This window comes from Nothoprocta perdicaria, unplaced genomic scaffold (genome assembly GCF_003342845.1).
Source record: "Nothoprocta perdicaria isolate Ctin4 unplaced genomic scaffold, notPer1 scaffold_261, whole genome shotgun sequence".
Lineage (NCBI taxonomy): Eukaryota > Metazoa > Chordata > Aves > Tinamiformes > Tinamidae > Nothoprocta > Nothoprocta perdicaria.
This window is the reverse complement of record NW_020455490.1, coordinates 389,182-413,693: the sequence shown is the minus strand read 5'-3', so window position 1 is coordinate 413,693 and position 24,512 is coordinate 389,182. Positions and strand designations below refer to the sequence as shown.

General features: G+C 48.6%; 2 protein-coding genes across 2 annotated transcripts in view; one reads left to right on the top strand and one right to left on the bottom strand.

The window, feature by feature from the left end:
• Positions 1 to 8,946, top strand: part of REV3L (REV3 like, DNA directed polymerase zeta catalytic subunit) — an 87,677-nt gene extending 78,731 nt beyond the window's left edge. The window contains exons 26-32 of the mRNA XM_026040706.1: positions 308 to 417; positions 2,167 to 2,281; positions 3,309 to 3,446; positions 4,287 to 4,477; positions 5,286 to 5,532; positions 6,213 to 6,425; positions 8,003 to 8,946. Of these exons, the coding sequence (XP_025896491.1) occupies positions 308 to 417; positions 2,167 to 2,281; positions 3,309 to 3,446; positions 4,287 to 4,477; positions 5,286 to 5,532; positions 6,213 to 6,425; positions 8,003 to 8,143 (1,155 nt within the window). The 3' untranslated portion in view covers positions 8,144 to 8,946. The remainder of the gene's footprint in view (positions 1 to 307; positions 418 to 2,166; positions 2,282 to 3,308; positions 3,447 to 4,286; positions 4,478 to 5,285; positions 5,533 to 6,212; positions 6,426 to 8,002) is intronic.
• A 3,948-nt stretch (positions 8,947 to 12,894) lies between these two features.
• Positions 12,895 to 19,985, bottom strand: MFSD4B (major facilitator superfamily domain containing 4B). The gene is made up of 4 exons (XM_026040702.1): positions 19,770 to 19,985; positions 19,092 to 19,260; positions 16,307 to 16,423; positions 12,895 to 14,352 (listed from the first exon to the last, which is right to left on the bottom strand). Exons 1-4 carry the CDS (start codon positions 19,983 to 19,985, stop codon positions 13,124 to 13,126), a joined length of 1,731 nt encoding a protein of 576 aa, XP_025896487.1. The 3' UTR covers positions 12,895 to 13,123.
• Positions 19,986 to 24,512: the final 4,527 nt, after the last annotated feature.

Sequence of the window (24,512 nt, the reverse complement as noted above, 5' to 3'; positions counted from 1 at the left end):
TTCTTTGAAGACATTCCTGAGCAGTCTTCTCTTGCTGCTTATGTTTTGCATATGTCTTAAGAAGTCTAAACGAAGTTGTTGATTTTTTAAAATTTCCTTAATTTTGCTCTTTCCTCRGTTCTTGACTTAGTTTTTGGGTGACTTGAGCAAACATTTCTCTGGAATTCTTTTAAACCATGAAATAGGTGGCAGTGCATTCAGRATAGTGATTTTACTTAGATCAGGGCAGGGTTAAGCCATGCTTACTAAGAGCTGGCAGTGATTTTGGCAATGGAGTGCGACCTGCTGTTGCTGTTGCTCTTTGCAGCTGGGCGACAGCATCGTGCACAAAGCCAGGGAAACCCTGGAGCGCGCCATAAAGCTGGTGAACGACACGAAGAAGTGGGGCGCCCACGTGGTGTACGGCGACACCGACAGGTAATGGGCRCTCTGCCCCATAGGTGCCTTCTTCTTGTCCCCACAGCTGGGACGGGGATGTCCTCGTGTCCTCTTGCGTAGCTAAGACCCATTACAGAGTTCCCCYGCTTTTCCAGGCTGGATCTGGGCTTTCTCTGTGAGGTTTGGGCAGCGCTTCCCTGGGATGGGCCCTTTCCAGGCCCTGCTGCTGGGAGGCTCCGAGTTCTGCCCACAGCTTCCCCTGAGACCCGGGTCGGTCGGAGCTGTTGACTGCACTTCACACTGTTCCCATGTGGAGCACTGCGGTGTTACTTGGAATCAGAGCACACCAGTTTAGCAGGCAGAAGCACTGTGATAATTCAGAGCAAGTGGGAAGGAGGATTTCCTTCTGGGAAGGAGAATTTCCTTGTGTGAAACTTGGACAGATCAGCGTTTTTATCTAATTCACCTCCTCCTGCTCATGGGGTGCCGAGCGTCAGCGCAGTAACGTTAGCCCGGCTGCTTCGCCTGATGCTCTGTGAGCTTTGGAGCTTCCCCTGCTAAGCGAGCCCATCGCTGTGCCTTCCCTCTCGGCAGTAATGGATCGTCTCCTTTGGCTCTGCTGCTCTGTGCTCTTCATACAAGCTGGATTGCAGCTCGCCTGGGAAGGCAGGGATCGTCAGGAATGGAGTTGGGGGGTTTTCACTACCCCCGAATTATTAGTCACGGGTTTTTGAAACCAGACAAGTGACACAGAGCAGAGCACAACGTCCCCTTTTGGGGCTGCTTACTGTCTTGCACAGTGAGGCAGAGTAAATCACATTTATTCTCCCAGAGTTTCTTATTGGATGCTAAGGAAGTGCTCGGGGGGGGGGTTCTTTCTTTGTGAATTGTGAGAAATAGGAAAGAGAAGAGGAAAAAAATACTCTTTTTATGTGTGAGGTTATATAATGCCACTTTGCTGAGCAGCAGTTTTTGTGTCTACCTCTGATACCATTTTTATTTTGGAAGATAGAGTATTTATAAAATTCAGTAGGCACTGCATGTTAATGCTTAGAGGAATGCTTCCAATTTTATCTTAAGCTTAAAAAGTGGATCCATTCACAAGCAGCCACCAAAGCATCCAAAGATGAGATTTGCATGCCTGAAATACGTTATATCTCCCAGTCAATCCTTGCTCTTAATAACAGCCCTGCACATCCCTCCTGCACATCCCTCCTGCACATCCATCTCTGGTCCTGGGCTTGCCTCACTCCAGTTGTGGGAAGCAAAGCTGATGAGGGAACATGAGTTCTCTGTCTGCTTCTCCCTCCGTAATAATTGCAAATCCAGTCGCCGATTTTAGACCAGTTTGCCGAGACACTGCACAATGTCTAGGCAGTAAGATACTAAGATAATAAAATCCCAACAGTTTAGTAGGAGAAAAAAGAATCCCAAGAGAAGCCCCTGCAGACCTGCTGGCTGTCCCTGTGGGAAGCGGGAAGCGGGAAGCAGTGCCCCAGGCTGCAGCGCCCTGACCCAGGGCAGGAGCAGGTTCCTATTCTGGGAAGATGCAAACCCTGGAATTCTTCAGTGCCGGGAAGGGTCCCGTTTCCTGCCTTGCTAGAGAGTGTTCGTTCACTCTGTCACTCCTGATCCCGTGTCGAATGTGGTAGTTTCTCAGGTTTGGGGCCTTTTGTGTAGGAAGGAAACAAAATAGTGTGAGTCTTTTCCTTGTCTTCAGGAACCTTAAAATTTCAGGAACTGTGCTGAATGGATTTGCCCTCACTTCTTATGTGTCTTTTCTTTTAGCATGTTTGTGCTGCTGAAAGGAGCCACGAAGGAGCAGTCTTTCAAGATTGGCCAAGAAATTGCTGAAGCTGTAACAGCGACAAACCCCAAGCCTGTAAAACTGAAGTTTGAAAAGGTAAAAGGAAAACATTGCACTTGAAATGTGCTGGGTGAAAACATCCCGAACAGATGTGAAGGCGAAAGATCCAAGAGTCAGGAAGCCTGTTGGCACATCTGTAGAGGTCCCTGCCAACCTCAACCATCCTGTGGTTCTGTGACCCTTCCCGCCTCTCCGAGGTGATTGTGTTGTTAGGCTGGAGGAAGAATTAGCTGGGAAGAACCCTCGGCATCGAGAGGCTTCAGCTCAGCCGAGTGCTTCCCTTCAGGAGCCCTCACCCTCCTGCACCCGGAAAACCGAGTCTTCCCTAGGGTGGCCCCCTAGCACTGCAGGCGGAAGCCACTTTGGGAGGTGGCCGTGGGGCTGGATCCCRCTTAGGAAGTGGGACACACACTTCCAGAGTGACCCTGCTGCTTCCCCTTCCTGTGAGACGCGGGAAGATGCAGATAATCCCACTAGTGCTGGGAAGTCTGTTCCCCGTTCTTGCCTTGAAAGCTGGTCGAGGAACACTGAGGAGACCAGGAATGAGAGAAGAGCTGGAGAGAGCACCAAGAGCCTCGCCGCGCGGAGGAGCTGCTTTCTCCCGGGGAGGCTGCCAGCTGATTGTAGGCCCCCCAGAACTAAATTGTCTGAAAATAGGAGGTTCAAAAGCTGCTATTTCTGCTGAGAAAGTTTTTTTCTTCTTCAATGCTTAAAATAAACTTTTCTTTTGAGAGGGAGAGTGCAGTTACGTGGAAAATGCTGACAGCTGCAGGCCAGGAAAGTAAGGWTGCTCAGAATGAATTACCCTCGGTGTCACTTGTAATCTGAGCTTTGGGTTGCTTACCCATTACAGCTAAGTGAAATAAAGTGATCTGAGAACAGAGCCCTGCTGAATCCCCACTTCTTCAGCCACCCTTTAACATTACTGTGATCTATTTTATTGCTTTTAATGACTGTAGAAAACAACACAAGGTATTCTTTACAGAAACACCCCCTGTGTTCAGAACCACTTTATATTCCCAGCACGTGTGAGTTTGGCTTATCTGYTTTTTAAACATTCCAGGTCTACTTGCCGTGTGTCCTGCAGACGAAAAAGAGGTATGTGGGCTACATGTATGAAACACTGGAGCAGAAGGACCCCGTATTTGATGCCAAAGGCATCGAGACCGTGAGAAGAGACTCCTGCCCTGCTGTGTCCAAGGTAAAAGAGCCGGGCGCTTCTTGCGGCCGCGGTGCCGGGSTGCCCCTGGGGCTGGGTCGCTTCGTGAGGAGACGGTCCTGCATCGAGCGCGTTCACGTGGCAGCCTGCACAGCCGGGGGCACGTGGGAAAGGTTCTTGTTAGTCACATTTATCCCAGTAACAAAGCACCCACTCAGGGTTGAAAAAGGAAATAAATCCTCCTAAGCGGGTACTTTTGTTACTGGGATAAATTTGTTTTGATTAGCAAGAACCTTTTCTAGCCATGTCAACAAAAATAGGGTCTAAAAAGGAAGTAAATCTTTTTTTTTTTGACATGTCTAGAAAATCATGACAAGACACTTCCAATGACGGGAGAAACTGTTTTCTTTCTTACTCTGGAGAGAAACTGCAACAATTTCTGAGCTTGGGCCTGGATAACGTAATAAAAGATACGAAATATCAGAAAGCTGACTTGACTGAAATTTGGGTTACGTTGATTTCTTTAATATTATCTGCTATCCCAGAAATATTTTTCTTAATTCTCATAAGTGTAAGTTACTGTTAATAGTACGTAACTCGTTCCTTAGAATAAGATCTGCTATGAGAGAAGAATGTGTGACCTGGAGAGTTGTGTTTATGTCAAGCTGAGTTGTTGCAGTAACGTGTAAAGTGAATTGAGGGGTGTCATAGGAACATTCTAGATCAAATTTGATAGTTTTTTGTAAATGGCATATAAATATTTCAGTGAATTATATGGAATATGGCTATATATAAATAGCGTACGAAGATATTTGGTGAATTGTATGGAATTACTGATTTTGAGTTAAACGTTTTGCTCACTTTCCCCCTTGGGTTTTCCAGATACTTGAGTGTTCAATCAAGCTGCTATTTGAAACCCGTGACATAAGCCAGATCAAACAGTACGTGCAGAATCAGTGCCTGAAGCTGCTGGAGGGAAAAGCCAGCATGCAGGACTTCATCTTCGCCAAGGAGTACCGAGGGAGCACCGCGTACAAGCCCGGCTCCTGCGTGCCGGCCCTGGAGATCACCAGGTACGGGCGGCGGGAGGTGCAGGGAAGCCTGCCCGGCTTCCCTTGCGGCCCGTGGGCTGCCCCGGTGCCACGTCGCCTTCAGAACTGCCTCAGCAGCAAGTGGGGCTCAAGCAGGCAAAGCCCGCGGCACCGGGGCGGCCTCACGGCGCCGGCAGAGCCACCCGGGTCCCCGGTGCGGCTGGTCGGGATGGGTAGCAGAGCTCGTTGCTGCTGCTGCTGCTGCCCTCGGCGGCCTTGGTCATGGACCTGGGCTCGCTGCTGCTGGGCAGTTAGAGGAAGAAATAGTGGTGCTGGTGGTTGCTGGTGCCGGGGTGCCTGTGCACTGCTGCTACGACACACGCTTCCAGGTGTCATGCGCACCCCTTAGTAGTCTTTGTTGGTATTTGTCACCAACAGACAAGGGGAGCTGGCGCTGCTGGCCAGCCTCACCTTGCCTCACACAACAGCCTTCAAATTAGGCTGCAGTTTCTCTACCAAAAGGAAATGTCCTACATGCCCTAGATGGGTCTCCGCTAGATGGGCCGAGTGGAACCATTTGCTCCCTCGGCCCCTGGGCTCACTCCTGTGGGGCAGCTGCTCTCCCGTAAGACTCTCCTGCAGGGAAGAGGCGAAGGGAGAGCGGCCCGCGCTGTGCTGCAGACCCAGGTGTCCTCAGTGGGGTGCAGTGCTGGGGCCCTCGGCCTGGGCTCCATCCCCTGCTCYGCGGGAGGTGCCAGCCCTCCCGCTGCAGCGGCGCCCGCCCCAGGCACAGCCACGCGGGACATTCCCGGGCTCCGTTCGCCGGCCGCTGACGGCTCTTTCCGCGCAGGAGGCTGCTGGCCCACGACCGGCGCTCGGAGCCGCGCGTGGGCGAGCGCGTGCCCTACGTGGTGGTGTGCGGCCTGCCCGGGCTGCCCCTCATCCAGCTGGTGCGGCGGCCCGCCGAGGTGCTRCAGGACCCCAACCTGCGCCTCAACGCCACCTACTACATCACCAAGCAGATCCTGCCGCCGCTGGCCAGGATATTCTCCCTCATCGGCATCGACGTCTTCAGCTGGTACCACGAATTGCCCAGGGTAAGTGAGCTGCCCGCCAGCACCAGTTCAGTGCCTCGACTCGCAGACTTAAATCATTAGGTTTTTGAGGTGATTTCTTCATTCACCAAATACCTTTTGTTCCCTGCTGAYCCATCTGCTCAGGGTTGGGCTTAGCCACATCATCAGTTTCTGTTTTCTCCCCCCTTCCACAGTTCCCAAGACGGTTTTTGATGTAATTATTTCTTTTTAGCAGTACTCCTAGATGCATCTCTCTAGCTATATTGCCTTTTAAATCTCTTTTCAGTAGTAGGTGCCAGAGCCCTTATTTTTCCAAGATATCCCAAAGATACTTCACCTTCCCAAAGCAGGTCACAGTGCCCGAGCAGCAGGAAGCTTGAACTGGCTGTTGYGTGTAGCTGTTTCCAAAAGCCACGAAAGTCCCTGCTGAGGTGCAGGAGGAGGAACGTTGGCTGGGTTTAGCTTGCAGGCCCACTGACAAAAAGGAGCCTGGAAACGGTCTCCATTGCTGCTCTCCCCCGCGGGCTTTGCTGTGAACCAGGCTGCRGCTCATGGGGGCTTCGGCCTCCCTTGCTGCGCGCGGCCCCCGAGTAGCCCCGCGGGCTGTCCTGCCTCTCCGTCCCCTCTGGAGCCAGAGGAGAGGTGYGAGGGAGGGCTGGAGCAAGCGGCGCGGCCGCCTCTCACGTGGGCTTTCCCCGCAGATTCAGCGAGGCGCCTGCGGGGCGGCGCCGGGCGAGCGGCAGGGCCGCAAAGGCACCATCTCGCAGTACTTCCCCACGCTGCAGTGCCCCGTGTGCGAGGAGCTGACGCAGCTGGGCGTGTGCGCGCGCTGCCGCAGCCAGCCCCAGCACGTCGCCGTCATCCTGCAGCAGGAGATCCGCGAGCTGGAGCGCAAGCAGGAGCAGCTCGGCAAGGTAGGCACCACGGCACCCACCTCCGCTTCCTCGCTGCAGCCAAGGGAGGGAGCTATGGCAACAAAAGGAGCTTTTCTCTTCCCCTTTTCCTCCCTTTTAAAAGCATCCTGCTGGCTTTGGAGGTTCCTTTATAATAACAGCGAGGATGGAAAGTTATAGAAATGCCCTGAAAATCCCCGCCTTTGTTGTATTTAAATGACTACTGATGTTCTAGTTCAGTAGCAACAAAGCGTGTTTGTCCCGGGAAACGAGTTGGGTTTTTGTTCCAATTGCTCTTGAGAGGAGTTTTCCAAATCATTTTTCTTCCTTGAGCTAGAAGTCAATTTGAGAGTAGCGGGGAAGGCAGCAGCTCGTGAAGTCACCGTGGGAGCAGAGCCTCCCCGCGCGGCAGCACCGAGTCGGCGCTCTCTGGGATTCCGGAACTCCGGAGTGTCTCTGGGAGCCCTGGTTTGAGCCCTGGCACTGTGACAGTTTGGAGACTTGCCCGAGTTGCAGGAGTATAAATGTGGGTGGCGCCTGGGCGTTGATTCTCCCTTGGGGCTCTGGTGCTAGAAATCCACCGTAATTCACATTCATAAATATTATAATACTGAGATTTGGACTGTATTTTCCTCTTTATTTTGTTGTATTTGCTGCCACCTCCGCTGTGCATGGCAGTAGAGGCAAATGCCGCATGCTGCAGTTTCCCTGTGCTGCTCAAAACCCTGCACGTGATTTTGGTTCTGGAATTTGGCAAACTCTGGCTGATTGGTCTCGTGCCATGAAAGGATTAGTGCCTTTGAGCACGGTATTTCAGAGCTTGGCCTAAAGAGTATTTGCCTCATACTGAGGGCATAGGCGTCCTCTCTGCGCACAAACTGAAATTCAGCAAAAAGCCTCAAGTTGTAGTTTGGTTTCGTTGCRTTTAAACCAGCTCCAGCCTCTTCAGGAAGAACAAGGGCGGCTTGTGGTTTCCGAGGTTCTTCTGGTGGCTGAGGGTGCTGGTGCCCAGTGGTTCTGACACGGGAGAACAGAATTAATTCGGAAGTGAGGGGATCGTCAGCGCAATCCTGACTGGGCCTTGTTGAAACCACACAAATGGGGGCAGTGCAAGAAGTCAGAACTTGGCTGTCACAAAACCCAGGCCTGTGGCGGGAAGCAGAGCTATGGGCCCTTGGAAGGATGGTAGGGCCCGGCAGATCCTGGGTGAGATTACAAACAGGCGAACAAGGCGGGGGCAGTTGCTGAGCTCACTGGGCTGCGYGGCCGCGTTCGCAGCACCTCTGCCTGCCCGTGCCGTTTCCAGCCGGTGTCTCCTSTCAAACCTCGCGGGAGGCGGGCAGCCCGAGGCGAGCGCTCCGCGAGGCAGCGCGGCTGCAGCCCGTGCGCCTCGGCCTCAGCCGGGCTGCCCTGGGGAGGCGCCGGCCCCGCCTGCAGCTCTGCCTGCAGCCGGAGCGGTTTCCCCAAGGGGCTCCCCGGGGCGGCCCTTCGGGGGCAGGGCGCTCCCGAGGGACTCCGTGTCCGCGGCACCCCTGGGCCGGGTTATGCTGCTCCGCGTTCACACGGGCCCGCTCTGCTTTCTCTCCCTCCCGCTGCAGATCTGCAGGAACTGCACGGGCTGCTTTGAGCAGCACATCCCGTGCGTCTCCCTCAACTGTCCCGTGCTCTTCAAGCTGTCCCGYGTCGGCAGAGAGCTCTCCAAGGCGCCCTATCTCCGCCAGCTGCTCGACCAGTTCTAGGAGATCTGTGGCACAGGATCCCAGGTGCTATTTTTTTTCAGTGTTTACCACACTAAGATGATTGTGCATGGTGCTTTCTCAAGTCTCATCTAGGCCAGGATTTCCATTTTAACTGTTGGATTTATTATCTGAAGAATAATGAACATTTATCCTAACTAAATTAAAAAAAAAATGCATTTGTTGATCTATGAATAGCTCATTTTTTAAGATGTACAAATTCCTTCTTTCTTTCTCGTTTCTAACATACTGTTTTATAATGCTGATGTTGAAATAATAGCTCTGTGTAACATCTTGTAAATCCATTTCAAAGTAGAAGTCGAGTTTACTTCCCCGAGGAAGGAGCACTGAAAACCTCTCGAGACGATAAAACCATTCGTGTGTGTTCTTGGACTGTCAGTATCAGGACGTGTTACTTATATATTATCCATTCACTTTATAATTTTGTCTGCGAAATACTTTGTAAATACACTTTTTTACTTTTCAAACAACTGAGTAAAATAATGTGCAATGACTTTTATACAGATAATTTTAAAGTTGGTTGGTAAATCTCCTCCTCAGTTTTGCTTGATTCCAAGTAGATTGTTATTTTGATCAGACTGTGCAAACAGTAGTATCATGTGTAGCATTTTGAAACATCATTTTCTAAAAATTGCTGTCTTGCTTTAGCTATTAATGGGGCATTGTGAGGAACTGTGCAAAGACATTTTTTGTTACAAACCTGTGGGACTGTTGCAATACTTTAAATATAAAATTTTATTCCATTTTTGCTTGTTTTGTATAGACATTTCTATTGCTTCTAAATATGCTTAAAATATTTTCTTTCCTTATGTACTGTACAGTTAAATCTTATTTGCCACCATCTTGACAAAATGTGTATTTAGAATATTTGTATAACTGTATAAAATGGAAAAGGAATTATGTGGTCAGTGCATTGTTTTCTAAACTGGAAATCATTTTGTTTTAGAAGTTAATAATGGCAACCATACGGAAGTTGAATAAAATGATATGGTAAAAACATATATGATTTCTTTTGGACTCACAGCAGCATCGGCCTTCGTCTCCCTCGCTTGGCGCACTGACCCGCAGCAGCCCAAGCAGCCGGCTGCGCTCCAGCTCCGCTCGGAATTTGTGCGTCGGAGCCCGGCCAGCGCTGCAGCCTCCTGCTCCATCCGTGCAGGCCTCCCTGCCCGCCACAGGCAGCGCCCCTTTCGCTGCCCTCACTCTAAGCAGCCTCACTATTAAATGCAGAAGTCCAGAATCGCCTTCAAAAATAAAAGGAAACTTTATTTAGGAAAAGGAACCGAGGTGCCTTTTCCCATGAAGAATTTATTACATTCAAAACCCAAGTCGGTCTATCGAATTTCACATTATACAGTACAATGTAAACCCACACCAAGCAGAATGAAAACTGTCACTGTGCGAGGGGCCGGGCAGCCAAGTGCTCTGAGCTTCAGGCAAGGTAACTAGAAGCCATCAAGGCACCAGCCGTTGCCACCCGCTGCGTCTCGCAGCGCAAGGTCAGGTAGAGAGGAAAAGTGCAAATGCGGCCGCCACCGCCGCGGTGCTTGCAGCACAAGGGAGCGCCTGGCACTGCTTCGGGCAGCGAAAATAAATACAGACAGCACAACTGCAAAAGGCTACAGTGCAGTAATTAGGCAAGTAAAGGACCGTGTTAAACCCACGCCTGGTTTTAAAGACGGCAGTTGCATCTTACCCAATTCAGGCTCTGTGCCCTCCATCATAAACCTTGTCCTGGACATGTCGCTGACTTTCGGTGCTGGTCTTTCTCCAGCCCAACCAAGGCAAGGGGAAGGGAAGTTCCCTCGAGTACTTCCCACGCTAAACACCAAGTTTCCTGGAGGAGCTTTAACTTAAAAGGCACCGTCAGAAGATCCTCACAGTAGCTGTATATGCCAAGAACCAATTTACGTTCAAAATTTAAACATGAAAACTAGCATTCATTTTCTAGATGAGCCCTTGAGGAACAGCCCAAGCCAGCACCTCTAGCACTTGAGAGTCTTTCTTTGAACGTGAGGCCTGTCTGACTGCTATGAACTCGACTCGTCATCGGAAATACTGACCTGCTTTCATCTTAAGTTGCTTAAAAAACATAATTTCCGTTAAGGGCCAACCCCTTGACATTAAGAACAGTCTTTAAGGATAAGGAGAGCAAGCGCTAGGAGTGGATCGCAGGCCCAGCTGGAAGCCAGAAACCCCAACACGGGGCTGCTTCAAGCACGTGGCCAAGGCCCCGCGGGAGCGCTCGGCCCCCGCAGGCCTCGCAGGGGGATTTTGCACGTGAGCCCCCGAGGTTGTGCAGACACCTACATCATTAAATAACTTACAGTAATTAAGAAAACTACCTACGTTCTGCGGTGTCCTCCTGTCACTATGTTTTAGATCCTCTGGCTGCTGTGGAGGAGAACGCCTACATTTGCGATCCAGACAAGTGTTTCATTTCTACTCCTTGTAATTTTAAGGAAAAGAGAATTCCTATCCCTATTCGGTGCCTCATGCAGCAGTTATTGGAACCTGCCACATCATTCTGCACAGTATTTTTATATTGGCTGAGGAGACATTAGTCAAGCACATTGCCATAGATCAGGTTCAAGTAGGTTAGAGCGCATTTTTCTGCAGGGCTTTAGTTTCTTTTCCCATTTTACCACTGGATTATGCATCACCTACTTCCTAGCTCTCCCTGAGGATCCTTACYTCCTCGCACTACATTCCTACTGAGCATTTCAGTCAAAAGAAGCAGACGGGGAACTGGGGATTTTTAAAAAGCCCCCTGGTTGCCAGGTGGTTAATTTTCTTTGGCACCAYGATCACCAGTATAAGGGAACTTGAAAAACAAAAGAAGACTGAGAGTCTCTCCAACAAAAGTCACCCTAGCTCCACCTTGAAACTGCTGTCTCTGCTTCCTTCTGCTTCAGAGGAAAACCCAGACAAAGCTTTTACCATTAATTTTGGCCATTATTCCGGCTAGAACACTCTTGGTGTCGAGTGACAAACATGATCCTTAGGCTTCTCTGCTCAGTTACGGGCTGCCCCAAACTGTCCCTCTCTTCGTTTCTGTCAGTGCTGGGATGTGCCCGGGGTCAAGGAAGGCCCGCAGGGCAGGAGGTGCCTGTGCTGACCCCTCACCTCCACCTTCACGAACATCCCTCTTTCCTACATCTAAGGCACAGTGCAGAGCAGGGAAAGGGGGAAAGGCTGCCCAGCAAGGCAGCCCTTGCCCGCACCCAGTTACGGCCACACCTCTGCCATGCGCTTTCCTTTCCTGCTGTCCAAGACCAGGGCACCACCTAAGGCCCTGCATTGACTCCGGTTGGTTGAATGCTGCCACGTGGAATAAGAATTTGGGTTGATATTTAAAAGCCTTACTTCAAAAGAGAAAAATAAAATAACACCCTGCTGGAACAAGGGAAACAGAATTATTTTAAGTGCAGGGGCACATGTGACATGGGAAGAGCAGGCGCAGACGTGTGGAAAAGCGGGCACACGGCCATTAAAAAGGGCATTTAAATGCCAAGGCAGGGAGCCAGGGGACAGCCCTGCACCGCTGCGGGAGGCAAAAAGGCATGAAATTTTTCATTACAAGTTGATTGCTGCCTGTTAACTTACCAGACCATAGCAAGAAGGTGTTAGAATTTGAACACTCAGAGGACCAGAGAAAAGAGGAAGAAAAAATCCACAGCTGAAAATACATTAAACRGCAATGATTCTGTGCTGTTACATTTAAGCTATTTTAGTAAATTAAAGCTCTTAACAAAAAAATAAAAAAAAAAGTTAAAAAAAGTGCCAAGAAAACAAAACATTGGCCTGAGTGCATCTTAGAACACCAACCCTAACGGTTTTGCTTTTGCATKGAGAAATTGCAACACGTGTTTTCTGCCCCTCTACTCAGCTCTGGTGAAGCCACACCTGGAGTACTGGGCTCCCCAGTATAAGAGGGACGTGGAGCTTCTCGAGAGGGTCCAGAGAAGGGCAACCAGGATGATTAAGGGARTGGAACATCTCTCGTATGAGGAGAGACTGAGTGAGCTGGGCCTGTTTTCTCTGGAGAAGAGAAGGCTGAGAGGGGATATGATTAATATGTATAAGTTCAGGAAGGGAGAATGCAGGGAGGAAGGGGACAAGCTCTTTTCATTGGTGCCCAGCGATAGGACACGGGGTAATGGGCGTAAGCTGCAGCACAGGAAGTTCTATCTCCATGTGAGGAGGAACTTCTTCCCTGTGAGGGTGCCAGAGCCCTGGCACAGGCTGCCCAGGGAGGCTGTGGAGTCTCCTTCTCTGGAGATCTTCCCAACCCGCCTGGATGCCGCCCTGTGCCCCGTGCTCTAGGTGTGCCTGCTTGAGCAGGAAGGTTGGGCTAGATGATCTCCAGAGCTCCCTTCCAACTTTGAATATTCTATGATTCTGTGTTTCCAGTTCAGCTCTTGTCATTACCTGTGCCTCCCTCCCCCCGTTTACTCTCCCTGGGGAGGGCTCACTGACCTGCAGGGCTTCCCTGCTCCTCTCCTATCTCGGCCAGTCCAGCCGCTCCTCTGGGAAGGACCTGCTTGCGGAGGAGGCAGCACCTCCAGTCCGCTCCCTTCACGCACTGCCCCCGGAGCACAGCGGGCACCCTGACCCARCCCATTTCTCCAGGCTAGTTACCACGAGAGCGTCACCTACCYCTCTGCAGGCCTCACATTCAGAGCACATCTCCTCCGCTTTAACATTTACGGTATCAGCAACAAAGTTCCTCACATATCACCCCCAGCACATCGGCGGGGCCTTCCCCACGCCAAGCTACACAGCTGCAGACTGGAAATCAAAGAGGAGAAAGGACTGGACAAAACGGGAGTGAAAACATATTTCTGCGCCACTGTGAAAAGAGTCTTGAATCACTTCACAAGAACAGCTACAATTCAATTGCATTTCCCTTTTTAGAAAAAGTCATCTTTTTTTTTTTTTTTTTTCTTTTTTTTTAAAGTTTCAGTCATTCTTCTCACGGTCAGCACTCACATTTTTAATCTCCGAGGAGCTACCAGCTGGAGAACCACCCAGCCCATCATCGTCACGAGGCTGGAGTGAGACTTTGGCCGGAGAGTCCCCGGGTATCTTCCGGGAGGTCTCTACCACAGAGTTTCTCAGTGTATCATTCATTTCTATTACCTCAAAGTCCGCTTCGTTCCACTCGCCCGCATCCTCCTCATCCTCGTCGTCGTCGTTGAGGCCCGAGTTTGACAACAGGGCCTTGCGGTCCTCGCTCTCRCCCGCTTCTTTGGAGTCCCGCTGCCCGGGCACGCTGGCCAGTTTGTACATGATGGGGAAGAGCACGAGCGTCATGGCCGAGGTGGCCAGCGCCGTGTACATGATGACAGGAACGTGGTGGAACCTGCCCTGCAGGTAGCCGACCGCCGCGGGGATGCACATCTCGCCCAGCGCGGCGCCCACCACAAACAAGGAGGCAGATTTGCCTTGGATCACTGTGTACTGCTCAATCCAGGAAATGCCGCTGGGAAAGATGGTGGCCATGGAAGCGCCGTAGACGGCGGTTCCAGCCCACAGTGACAGCGGGTGGCTGGTGAAGAGCACCAGGCACGCGGAGGAGAGCACGGAGCCCATGATGCTCAGCACGATGAGCGTGCCGGGGTAGAGGCATGCGGCAAAGCAAATAGCCACCCCTCTGCAGGCCGCAAATGCGCCCCAGAACACGGAATTCAAGGCGGCCGCTTCGTTTTCTTTCATCGCCACAAAGACCTTTGCGTAGGTAAATATGTACGAGCCGTAAGTGACCTCCGCTCCCACGTAGCAGAAGAAGAAGGTGAAAAGGAGAAAAATTAGGGCGTAGTGGTACTTGGCAATTACATGTTTCTGCGAAGAAGCCTTGGATTTGTCTCGAGCTGAGCCRCTCCTTAAATACAAAATAAAAAAGAAGAAAGAAACAAACAGAAGATATGTCCCTATAACAACGTAGGACCACAAAAAATCCACACCRAGATGGGGTTTCAGTGCCGATGGGGTCAGTGCTGTTGGCACAAGCTTCAAGATGGACTGGTTTGTCTTCCCATCTCCTGCCAGGTCCTTCGGGACAGAGCCTCCTAAGGCCATTTTAGCCAGAATGGGAGCCACAAAGGCCCCTGCTGCGAAGCTGAAGTGCAGGGCCTGCATGTGCGGCCCGGCCTCCACGCCCCACGTGTTCAGTGCAAGGATGTTGCCACCTGTGGATAGGAGATAGGAGGAGCCATCATTTGGGTCCCAAAACACACATTGCTTTAAAAAGCATAACCAAAACCACCAACAATAAACCACCATTTGATTATATTGCTGCTCTGTCTGCCAGCACAACCTCTTGTGACTTTTTACATATTCAACTAGCAATAATCCCAGCTTTAACAAATATAAGGTGCAAAAAACTGCAGTGAACTAAAACTCTGCATATAAGCACCCTAAACCTGTGTGCACAGCTGAGATTTAGGAGGGGACTCACAGTGGTCAAAAGAGCCAGGAAGTAGCTCAATTGAGCGACAAGGGCTCAATCAACAATTAATCCATTTGGCAATTTTTTCTGTTTAATTCCCACTGCAGCTGTCTCTGGCCTGGCCCGCCATTCCCCAGCTCTCTCCATCTTTCCCAGCTGTTCAAACTGGAGGTTCTTTGGCACATCAAAGAGTCTCCAGGAACTCTGCTACTCTCTTCSCAGATCATCAGCTGCACCCACCTGGAATTTGTAGCATTGCTCAGACTTCTTCAAAACAGCAAATCTAACTGCTGCTCAGGAAGTTTTAGAGCCAGCAATGAAGAACCCTAACAATCAGAGCGGTCATTGAACAGCACTCAAGGAAACACCAGGAATCACTTGCTTCCAAAGGAAAGGGACTCCCCCATCCTCTTCACTAGTGGATCTGACTTTGCGCCCTCTTTAACATTACAGAGCTCCCGTAGATGGCACAGAATGAGGACAGACTGGTCACACGCAAGGTCATCATGTCACCATGCTGCCTCCCAGCCAAGCCACTGAAACGAGGCCCTGTCCTGGATTCTTYTGCGGGTTCTGGGATGGGAAGGCTGGCACGTCAGCCAGGTGCTGCTCTGAAACAGCCCTCCCCACAGCCAGGGAGCCAGACRCAGAAGGGTTGTGCTCATGAGGAAGCAACCGGGGGCTTCCTCAGCAAGGCAGAGTGCTGACTGGCACGGCACACGCAGGGGGCCCAGGCACTGGCTCTTGTTGCAGCTTTACCATCACCTCCTGCTCCAATTGCAGCACAGTGGCTTCTTTTGGGTTGCACTTGAGCCCCATGGGCAAGTGTATCAGCGTTACCAGGCATCTCCTGTTCATGCTGATGTCTCTACTGTTAATACCTTCCCTTAGGCCTGCCCCATGAGCTAACACCTCATTTATATGAGGCTTTTTTCTGTCTCTAATGTAACTGACACCCTGGCTGCACCTGTATGACATTTGCTTCATCAATACATGGTCCTCTGATAAGAAACCTCTACCAAGAAATTSGTTTTGAACAGGTTTTGAACAAAGGCGTTATTTTTCTGGGCTCTCTCCAGTGTGCACGTGCCATTAACGTGCAATTTGGGGTCAAATAATAAATTTGGACACCTAAATATCAATGTGATGCTGGCCAAAGGCATCCTGCACTCCTAGTCAAAGAGATCAGTGAAGAGCTGTCAGTGATTTATATCAGCAAACATCTGGTGGGAACCTCCAAAATGCTGCCTAATCTGCTGAGGTAGCCAGCTCTCCCACACAGCAGCTACGAGCAGCCTCCTCTTGCAACCACCGGAGCTTGCTCCAGGAAAACTTTGTTCCATCTAGCACTAAGGAACAAGAACCCAGTTAGCTAAAAAATATCTCCCCAAAGAGCCAAAAGATTGTGGCACTTCCCTCAAGCCTGTAACAGCCTCTTGAAGAGCGTATTAGTCTTCTACTGGAAGCAAGAGATTCCCATGTCAACTTGCCCCACGCCCAGGCAGGTCTGTTACAGAAACACAAACTCTGCAAGTCTAAGGAGCAGGATAAACCACCAAGAATCCTGGCCTCATACATCAGCCCCCCTCTTTTAGTTCACGCTGTGCCAAATTAAAAGTTTCCATCTCATCAAAATAGTTACTGTCAAGTTTTCACTCARTTCAATGAAAGAACTGACAGATTAAGTCACTTACCTGTGTCTAGAATTCCCATGGAACCTCCAATAACTGACATCAAGACAGTTAAGAGCATGGATTTCTTACACCAAGGTATGGCAAAGAGACCGATTGTTGTTCCAAGCATGGACAATCCTATGAAATTGATAAATAAATAAATATATTACAGCTTTCAAATACAAAACATATGGCAAACCAAACAAAAAAAACTATGTTAGTAATTCTTAACATTTCAAATTAAGTGAATTAAGTGTGACTCCACCTAAAAGGAAGCGAAGTTATTAAACTCTTAAAATCCTCTAAAGTGACTATTCTCCCTTGGACAGTAAGCAATCTCCTTATAAAAGTTAGTTCTCCTTCATATTTTGTTCCCACATGAGGGATGTATTCCAAATGATTCCTAGATTAGCAAGAGATAGAACTACCATATTTCAGAGGGTAAGATAAACTGAAATTCATTAATTGTATTAGTTTTGCTTTATTCACTAAAYAGACTATATCAGTTTGGAAAAGATTTCAGAGATGGTGAAAATTAACACTGAAACAACAGTTAACTTCTATGTTTATGATTTCCTCCTCCTGTCTCCTTAATGGGGATAGATGCAATTCAGAATTAATTCATCTTCCCCCAGCCCAGGAAAAGCAACACTGAGCCCTGGGGAGGCACTCGACATACCTGCCCCGAGATGATTTTCCAGGCTAGCACACTGGGCTGCATGGGGAAAAGCTAAGGATGGGGTGCATTAAATCCAGCTTCTCGGGTGCCTCACACAGAGCTGAAAAACAACTTTGCAGTAAGCTTCCAGGGATCCACTTCCGATCTTCACCTGAAGATCGGTCCTTAAAAGCTTCCTGACTAAGAAAGATTGTATTTTCAACTTCTGCTCCGTACAGTAACAGAGTTTCAACAGCGGAAAGGTGGAAGGTACGTTAACCACACGAGCAAGATCCCCCTGCGAGCAGCCCTCAGGGGACAGCAATAGGAAAGATTCAGTTATTCCCACTGTATTTTTGACATTGTGCTACCAAATTGGATGCGGCTGAAAAGACGGAATACAGGTTCCAAGAACTATTGATGAACAGCTATCGTATGTGATAGAAAAAAGGCAAGAAAATACTGAACTACTTCAGGTTAATACTCATTTCCACAGATAAATTAATGACATTATTCAAGGTAGAATCTCAAATGTCCTAGACACACCGCTCTGACCATGTTAGATGGGCACAAAACACTGAAAAGCTAAAAGGAACATTTTTAAGGGTTCTGGAGCAGGGGAATAAAAAACAGGTGGGAGAACAATAATAAATAGATAAAATAATTAAACTGAAAGACATCTTAGAGCTAGAAGACAAAAAAGGGAGGGAAAAAAAGAGACAGGCATGACAGGATATGATTGTTCATAGTAACAGAAAGGAATCACATAGGGTAAGAAGAGATTTAAGTTTAAATGCGAGCAATGAAAAAATGAACCTTTCCATATGCTCCAAAGCAATCCTGCGATTACTGCTCTGTCCTGAAAGGAGGSAGAATTATGTCTGAATGTCCCCAAGGAAACGTATGGCAGGAGAGTACTGSAATTTTCTTCAACCACTAACTTACAGCATGCATAGACACGCTGCCATTATTAGGTGTATTTTAAAAGAAATCTTAGGTATATTTTAGAAGAAACTGGTTGCCAGTACTGCCCTTGAAAGGAAACAGATGGGCTTCCAGAATTTCAGGTGAGTTCTGAGAATCTCTACCTGAATAAAAAAAGGCCTTTAATGTGACTCTGAAAGGAGCATYTAGTTTCTGGCTTGTAAGTGTGTCATTCTGCAATTTAACTGCTTACTGACCTAGCGTCTCTGAGACAGTCCTATGCTTTTACTAAAAAAAAGAAACAAAACAAACAAACAAAAAAMAMCCACACTTACACCTGGCCAGAAAAACATGCTCATAAACCATGTTTCCTATAAATATTTGCATGGCTAGGCAGCAGTGGAGCAGTAAGCTTTCAAGATCACAAATATTTTTTTTTTTAAATTTTCACTTTGAGTAAGTCCTAATTCAATATTTGATTCAGTAAAATTCTCTGTACTTTTCCCAACTGCACCAAGGTGAACGTTTCTGCAGAGCTTCAACAAAGAGAAGAATCTCACTGTGCAGCTTTCCCCACAGACCAGCATCATGGCAGCGTGACCGCAGCAGCTTTCAGCTGTGTGCAGGTCAAAGCCAAAATACAGTCGCTCTCATTTTGTTTATGCRTTTCATAGAGCGACATTTTAAGATACTGCCTGCTCCAGCAGGATCTATTGTAAAACATATCATTTGATAGAGAGGGGAAAAAAAAGCAGCCTTTTTCTTTTCTTGTGTGTGCAAATCAAAGGCACCTTTGCACCAATTCCAACCAGCTTCTGCCAACTCACAAGCAGCCACCACTATGAGTATACCCTGGAAGCCCGTCTCCTTGGACATAATGCCATGCAGCAGGAATTGCTGAGCACACATGGAATCAGACACCAAACAAAATGCAATTCAGTAAGACTTSATGCACAAGCATCCTATTTTATGAAGTGCACCACATGCAGCAGCCATCAGGTTTCCATTTCTCAGCACTGCTGTACAGAAGCAACAAGCTTCCACAAGATACTACACAAGCCAAAGGAATGTTGCCCTGAAAAGCTTCCCATTAAACAGCATTTCACAGCCAGTGGTGGTACCACCAAATTGCTGTAGCGGAAACTTAAAACGGTGCCTTAAAATGCATCAAGATCCCAGCTGCAGGGAGGGTGTTCAGGTCTCCTACCATCTGGACACACTTACCCAGGAGAAGATGCGCGTTTACACAGTCGAAAAGCACCCCTCCGACCACTGACCCACCGAGGTAGCCCAGGGAGCGGCCCACAAAGATATAGTAAATATCGCTGATGTTTTTATGCACGTTAGCGGCCAGGTTGGGAAAGGTTGGTCCTAGGACTGCAATGCTCATACCCTGAAAAATATTTCAAAAGGCAGATGAGTTGGGGCATTATTACTATTATTTTTTACACTAGCCAGGAGTTCCCTCCGGAGCTCCCGGCAGGTAGCCGCACCACCGGGCACGCGCGCCCGCGCGGCGGTTAAACGGCCGCCGCCGGGCACGCGCGCTCGCGCTGCAGTTCAACGGCCGCCGCCGGGCACGCGCGCCCGCGAGACAGTTAAACGGCCGCCCTCGGACAAGTGCGCTCGTGCGGCCGTTAAACGGCCGCCGCCAGGCACGCGCGCTCGCGAGAGATTTAAATGGTCGCCGCCGGGCACGGGCGCTCGCGCGACAGTTAAACGGCCCGACGAGGGCGTTAAACGGCCGAGCCGCGCGCTCGGAGGAGGGTGACGGGCAGCGGCGGGGTACCGGCGGGCAGCGGCGGGCGGCAGCCGGCGCGGGAGCCCCGCGGGGGCCCCTCGGGGGCGGGGGGATGAATTCGCGGCGCCCCCGGGGGCCCTCCCGCCGCGCGCCGCGCTCACCAGCCCCAGGAAGGCGGCGCACAGCGCCCCGGAGATGCACCAGCGCAGGGCGGCTCCTGCCCCGCCGCCGCCTCTGCGCCAGCCGCCGCCGACCACGGCCACCTCTGCAGCGGGGGCGGCGAGGAGGCGCGGGGGCCGCGGCGCCGTCCTGGGGCCCTCGGCCGCCTCCGCGGGGCCGGCGAAGCGAACGTGCTTCTTGCGCTCCGCGTCCGCCATGGCGCCGACCAACGGCCGCGACCAACGGCCGCACCGGCCCGCGGGCGATCCGGAACCGCCGGCCCCGCCCCCGCGGCGCGGCGCGGCGGGGACTACGGCTCCCGGCGTGCCCTGCGGCGCATGCGCGCGGGCCCACGCCGGTCGCCGCGGAGACCGCGCCGCGGCCGCAAGATGGCGGCAGGTGGGAGCGGGCCCGGCAGGGAGCGGGCCCGGCAGGGAGCCGTCCATTCTCCCGCGCGGATTGACAATAAACAGCTCTTTTTACACAACGTGTTACCTAGCGGTTATCCCGCCGACTGCTCTGTGGGGCAGCTGCTCCCTAGGCCCAACAGGTGACAGCTGATGTCCTGAGACCTCCTTCCTCCCACGATTTTTTTTTCTCTACAGGTTCCCAGTGGCCACTCGGTTGYGATTTTTGTAACTTCAGCTCACGACTACCTCTAAGCACATGTATTGCTGCATCCTATAAAGGCTGCAGCTTTAATTTTCACTAGTGCCTGAGAAAAAGGTAGCCTTTCCAAGGATCCTACACAGCAATATCCATCTACCTCCATTAGATACCACATCCCTAACCGCTGTCTTTCTTTTCAAGAGCCATTAACATTGTATTTAAAGAAGTTCTATTTTAATTTGCTTTTATGTAGTGATTAACACACAAGGCAGACAGTTGCAGCCCTGTGCACCTCCCTTATCTTTAGGGGACAATGTTAAGTGTAGCTATGGAGCCGTCAAGCACCTTTTTCTGCTCCTGGACCTGCTGCTTCAGCACTGGGGTCCACAAGAAACCAAGGGTGTTTCCAGTGTGTTTCAGGACACGTACAAGCTCTTTCTCAGGAAGATCAAGCTGTGCCTAGTTTTAGATCCTGCATCTTCAGCTCCTTCAGTCACAAACACTTAAGGGAGATGATGGGGTGACACCTTTCTACTTTGCTATGTAAAACGGAGTTGTTCCTCAAACTTCTGATTGACATTTAGCCGTTGATCAAACTCAAAGGTTGCAAACCCTCAATGATACACTCTAACATCTTAAAAGAGCCAGAAAAAAAAAAAAAAAAAAAAAAAAAAGTGATTTATTTGCAGGCCACACCGATCAACACTGTAACAGAGTTATAGCAGGTTTTGCGGTAGGCTTCAAGAGAAACTCCTCTTGCCAAGTAGTTCATAGGCTTTAAAAAAATGTCCTGTAATAGTTCCACGTCATTGTCGCTGCTCAGCACCAAGATGCTGCTCCCTGAAACAGAGAGTGACTAAAATATACATCTTAAGGGACTTTTTTTTCTGAAAATCATGTGCAATTTAAGCCATATTCATAGATGGTGGCATGTGGGCTTTTTCATTAGCTTTTTGAAATGTATTTCATATCTTTGCAGAACAATCCCCACCTCTCCCCTTAGGATTTGCCTCTCTTGCAGTGAGATTCTGTACCTCAGGACGGTATAAAAGGCATCAGCCCCCAGGCTTTTGTAGCTGTTCCAGGCACTTTTTTCGATTTCTGCTCTGAAAGATCAACAGTCTGGATATCAGCAGCATGAATGGGAATGTTCTCCCTAAAAAGGATGTTATTAAAGAGGAGGAAAGAGTTGGCCCTACTACAAAAGGAAAGGTGAATTAAAGGCGCTTTGCTGAAGCCGTACATGAGGAAACRTTTCATGGTTCACAGTGCCAAGGTAAATGAAGGTGAAGCAGAGGGCAGGCCCTGATCAAAGTTCTGCTGAATTACACTGGCAGTTTGTTCAGAACAACACACTCTATTTTTAAGTTTTGAAATGGTAGTGAGGTTTATTCTACCATTGTTTCCCTTTCTCCCTCCTTTTTATTTCTGCCTTTTGTGAATGCAGYTGTTCTATAGAAGTCAGATATATTTTAAAATAATCTTAACAACCGCAGAAGGGAAAACAGAGCAGATAAAATTTGCGGAAGCTTGTAAATAATTCTGGAAATCAGTTGTTTGGCTTATAAAAAACTGTGCATAAAATGAATACTCAGTAAAATTAGGATGAAAAAGGTTGCATCAGACATCAGTTTTGGGTTGAATGTAATAGGGATGTTCTAGTTCAAATACAGTTGTAATAAACAGTGTAAGGGCTTTTAGGCGACTCTTCAATAAWACATCCTAAGGCAATTTCAAAAAAAAAATGCAAGTTTAACAAGAGAACAAGACCTAAAAATGATACATGTGATACCAAATAGGGCACTTAAGAACTACATCTTTATTCTGGATAATTTGAGGGATCACAGTTATTTTAGCACCATGAATAATATTACACATTCATTTCTTATGCTTGTAAGAAAGCAGAATTTTAAAGAATGGAGTTAAGGCTCATAAAATGCATATCCCTTTAATATCAAAAACAACATACAAAGTGTGATGTCTATAAAGATACTTCAAATGTGTCAGTGTCATCAACATTGGCACACATTTTAGTATAAAATATCAGTCTAATTTTAACATACACAGTTCTGAAATATTAAAAATGTTGACAATATAGAAGACTAAAAGGCATATTAGAAATAYGCCAAAGGTTAATCTAAACCCCACTCGCTGTCTGGTATTTTAATGGTGCTATTTGACAAAAATGAAACGTATGAATGGAAATGGTTACCTTTTTCCTCCCTGATTAATCTCGTTCCCACATCCCAGTGCTACAGCTTCTCTAGGAAAGGCTCAGAGCGACGATGCCCTTGTGAATGCATATTGAAGATACTACACATACACGTGCAAACACATGCACATACACACAACCCAGGCGTGTGAGAGGGCCAGCTGCAATCAAAGAGTTCAGATGCCTTAAAGGCAGCTCCAGAAACAGGTCACTTTGCACTGCAGCTCTGCAGTGGGGCATCCGCTTTCCTCTCCGAAGGATGTCCAGGCCTCTCTGCGGCGAGCCCGCACAGATCCATAAGGATAATCCCAGCGAAGGCAGCGTCCCGAGGCACGTCGAGAAGCGGCTCCTGTCCCTTTGGCAGCTCCTGCGTCACGCGAGGAACGGAGCAGGGCTCTTGGCTGCGGGGCGGTCGCATCCTCCTCCTGTGGCCCCGAGTATTCACCAAGCACGCGTTGAGAAACGGGTTCAACTTCAGTTTCCCACCTTGTGATACGTCACCCTACCGGGCTGGGGCTGTTTGAAGGCTTAATGCAGGGAGGAGGTTTGAGAGAGCAAGGCTGAAGAAGCACAGTCTATGTTCAACGCGGCATGGTGCGGGTTTAATCAGCTTCCAAAATCCAGTGTGTCTGAAGGGAGCTTGGGGACACGGATACCTAGGCCTTACACAGAGGAGGAGCCAAAGGAGAAAGATGTCCTTGCTTAAATTACAGCACAAAGAGCAGGACCATAGATTTTACCACAAGGACATTTTGAATTAACCCCTTTCTACCCATTTTCTTCTGAAGCTTATCTATTTTTCTTCTGAAGCATTATATTTAATGGAGRAAAAAAAAAAGAATTACTCTGTTCACAGGATGGAGAAGCAATGCCTATGAAAAGCACTTAATGAACAGTTCAAAGGAGGACTTCCTTGGATCTTTGAATATTTGAAGGGTTTTTCTTTTTGAACTAGTGTTGTGATTTTAGAATCAATTTCCAACAAGACTAAAACTAGCAAAAATTGAAATAATCAAAGTGAGTTTAGTAGACTTGATACAAATGGGCTTTCTCCATCCAAAATGAAGTTTTATGACAAATTTATTCACATCTACTCAGCCAAAATAAAACCGAATGTTTGGTGCTCTTCTGGTTCAGTTTTCAGAATAAACATTGCATAAGAGAAAATTCTATGTTATACCATGATTTTTGCATAAATTGGCTATGTATTGATTATTGTATTGACTTTTTTGTTTGTTTCCCTGAAAGAAACTTCAGGGCATATAAAAGCTCATTTAAGTCTCCTCAATAGTTAGTTTCACTAATACCAGCAATTTGAACATTTTAAATTCATCTAACTTTAGGGCACAATCTTGCTATAATTATGACCAATAAAGAGCTTTTCCTATTGGAAACCAACAGCAATGATGCAAACAGAATCATCTCTCAAATATTTTTTTCTAGCWGTTCTGAAAGATTGTGGCTTTTTTTTTCAATTTTACCCATTTTACTGTTGTAAAACAAGCAGTGACATCTGAARGGGGTTCGTTATTCCAACATCATCACACAAACATGCTGAGTTCCTTACTCCCAACWCTGCATCGTTCTCCTCCTAATACACCAGGCTCAAGTAGCTGTTTTTGACATCATGACTCCTCTGTCCCCTCCATACATTTTCTTTAGTGGTGTCTTATCTTGTAAACATTAACTTCCATTAACTACTCCAATATATGAATCTGCATTTTCTGCGTATTTTAAAAGGGTTCAGCAARAACTACTCCTTACTACTGTTACACTATTTCTGTATTATTCATACAACAGAACGGCAATTATTTTATATGTTCTATCCCAGATCATTTATACAGATATTATAGAGCACCAGGTCAAGAAGAAGCCACAAGGTCAAGGTGGTTGATGACAACAATTTCAAATAGCATTACTGCTA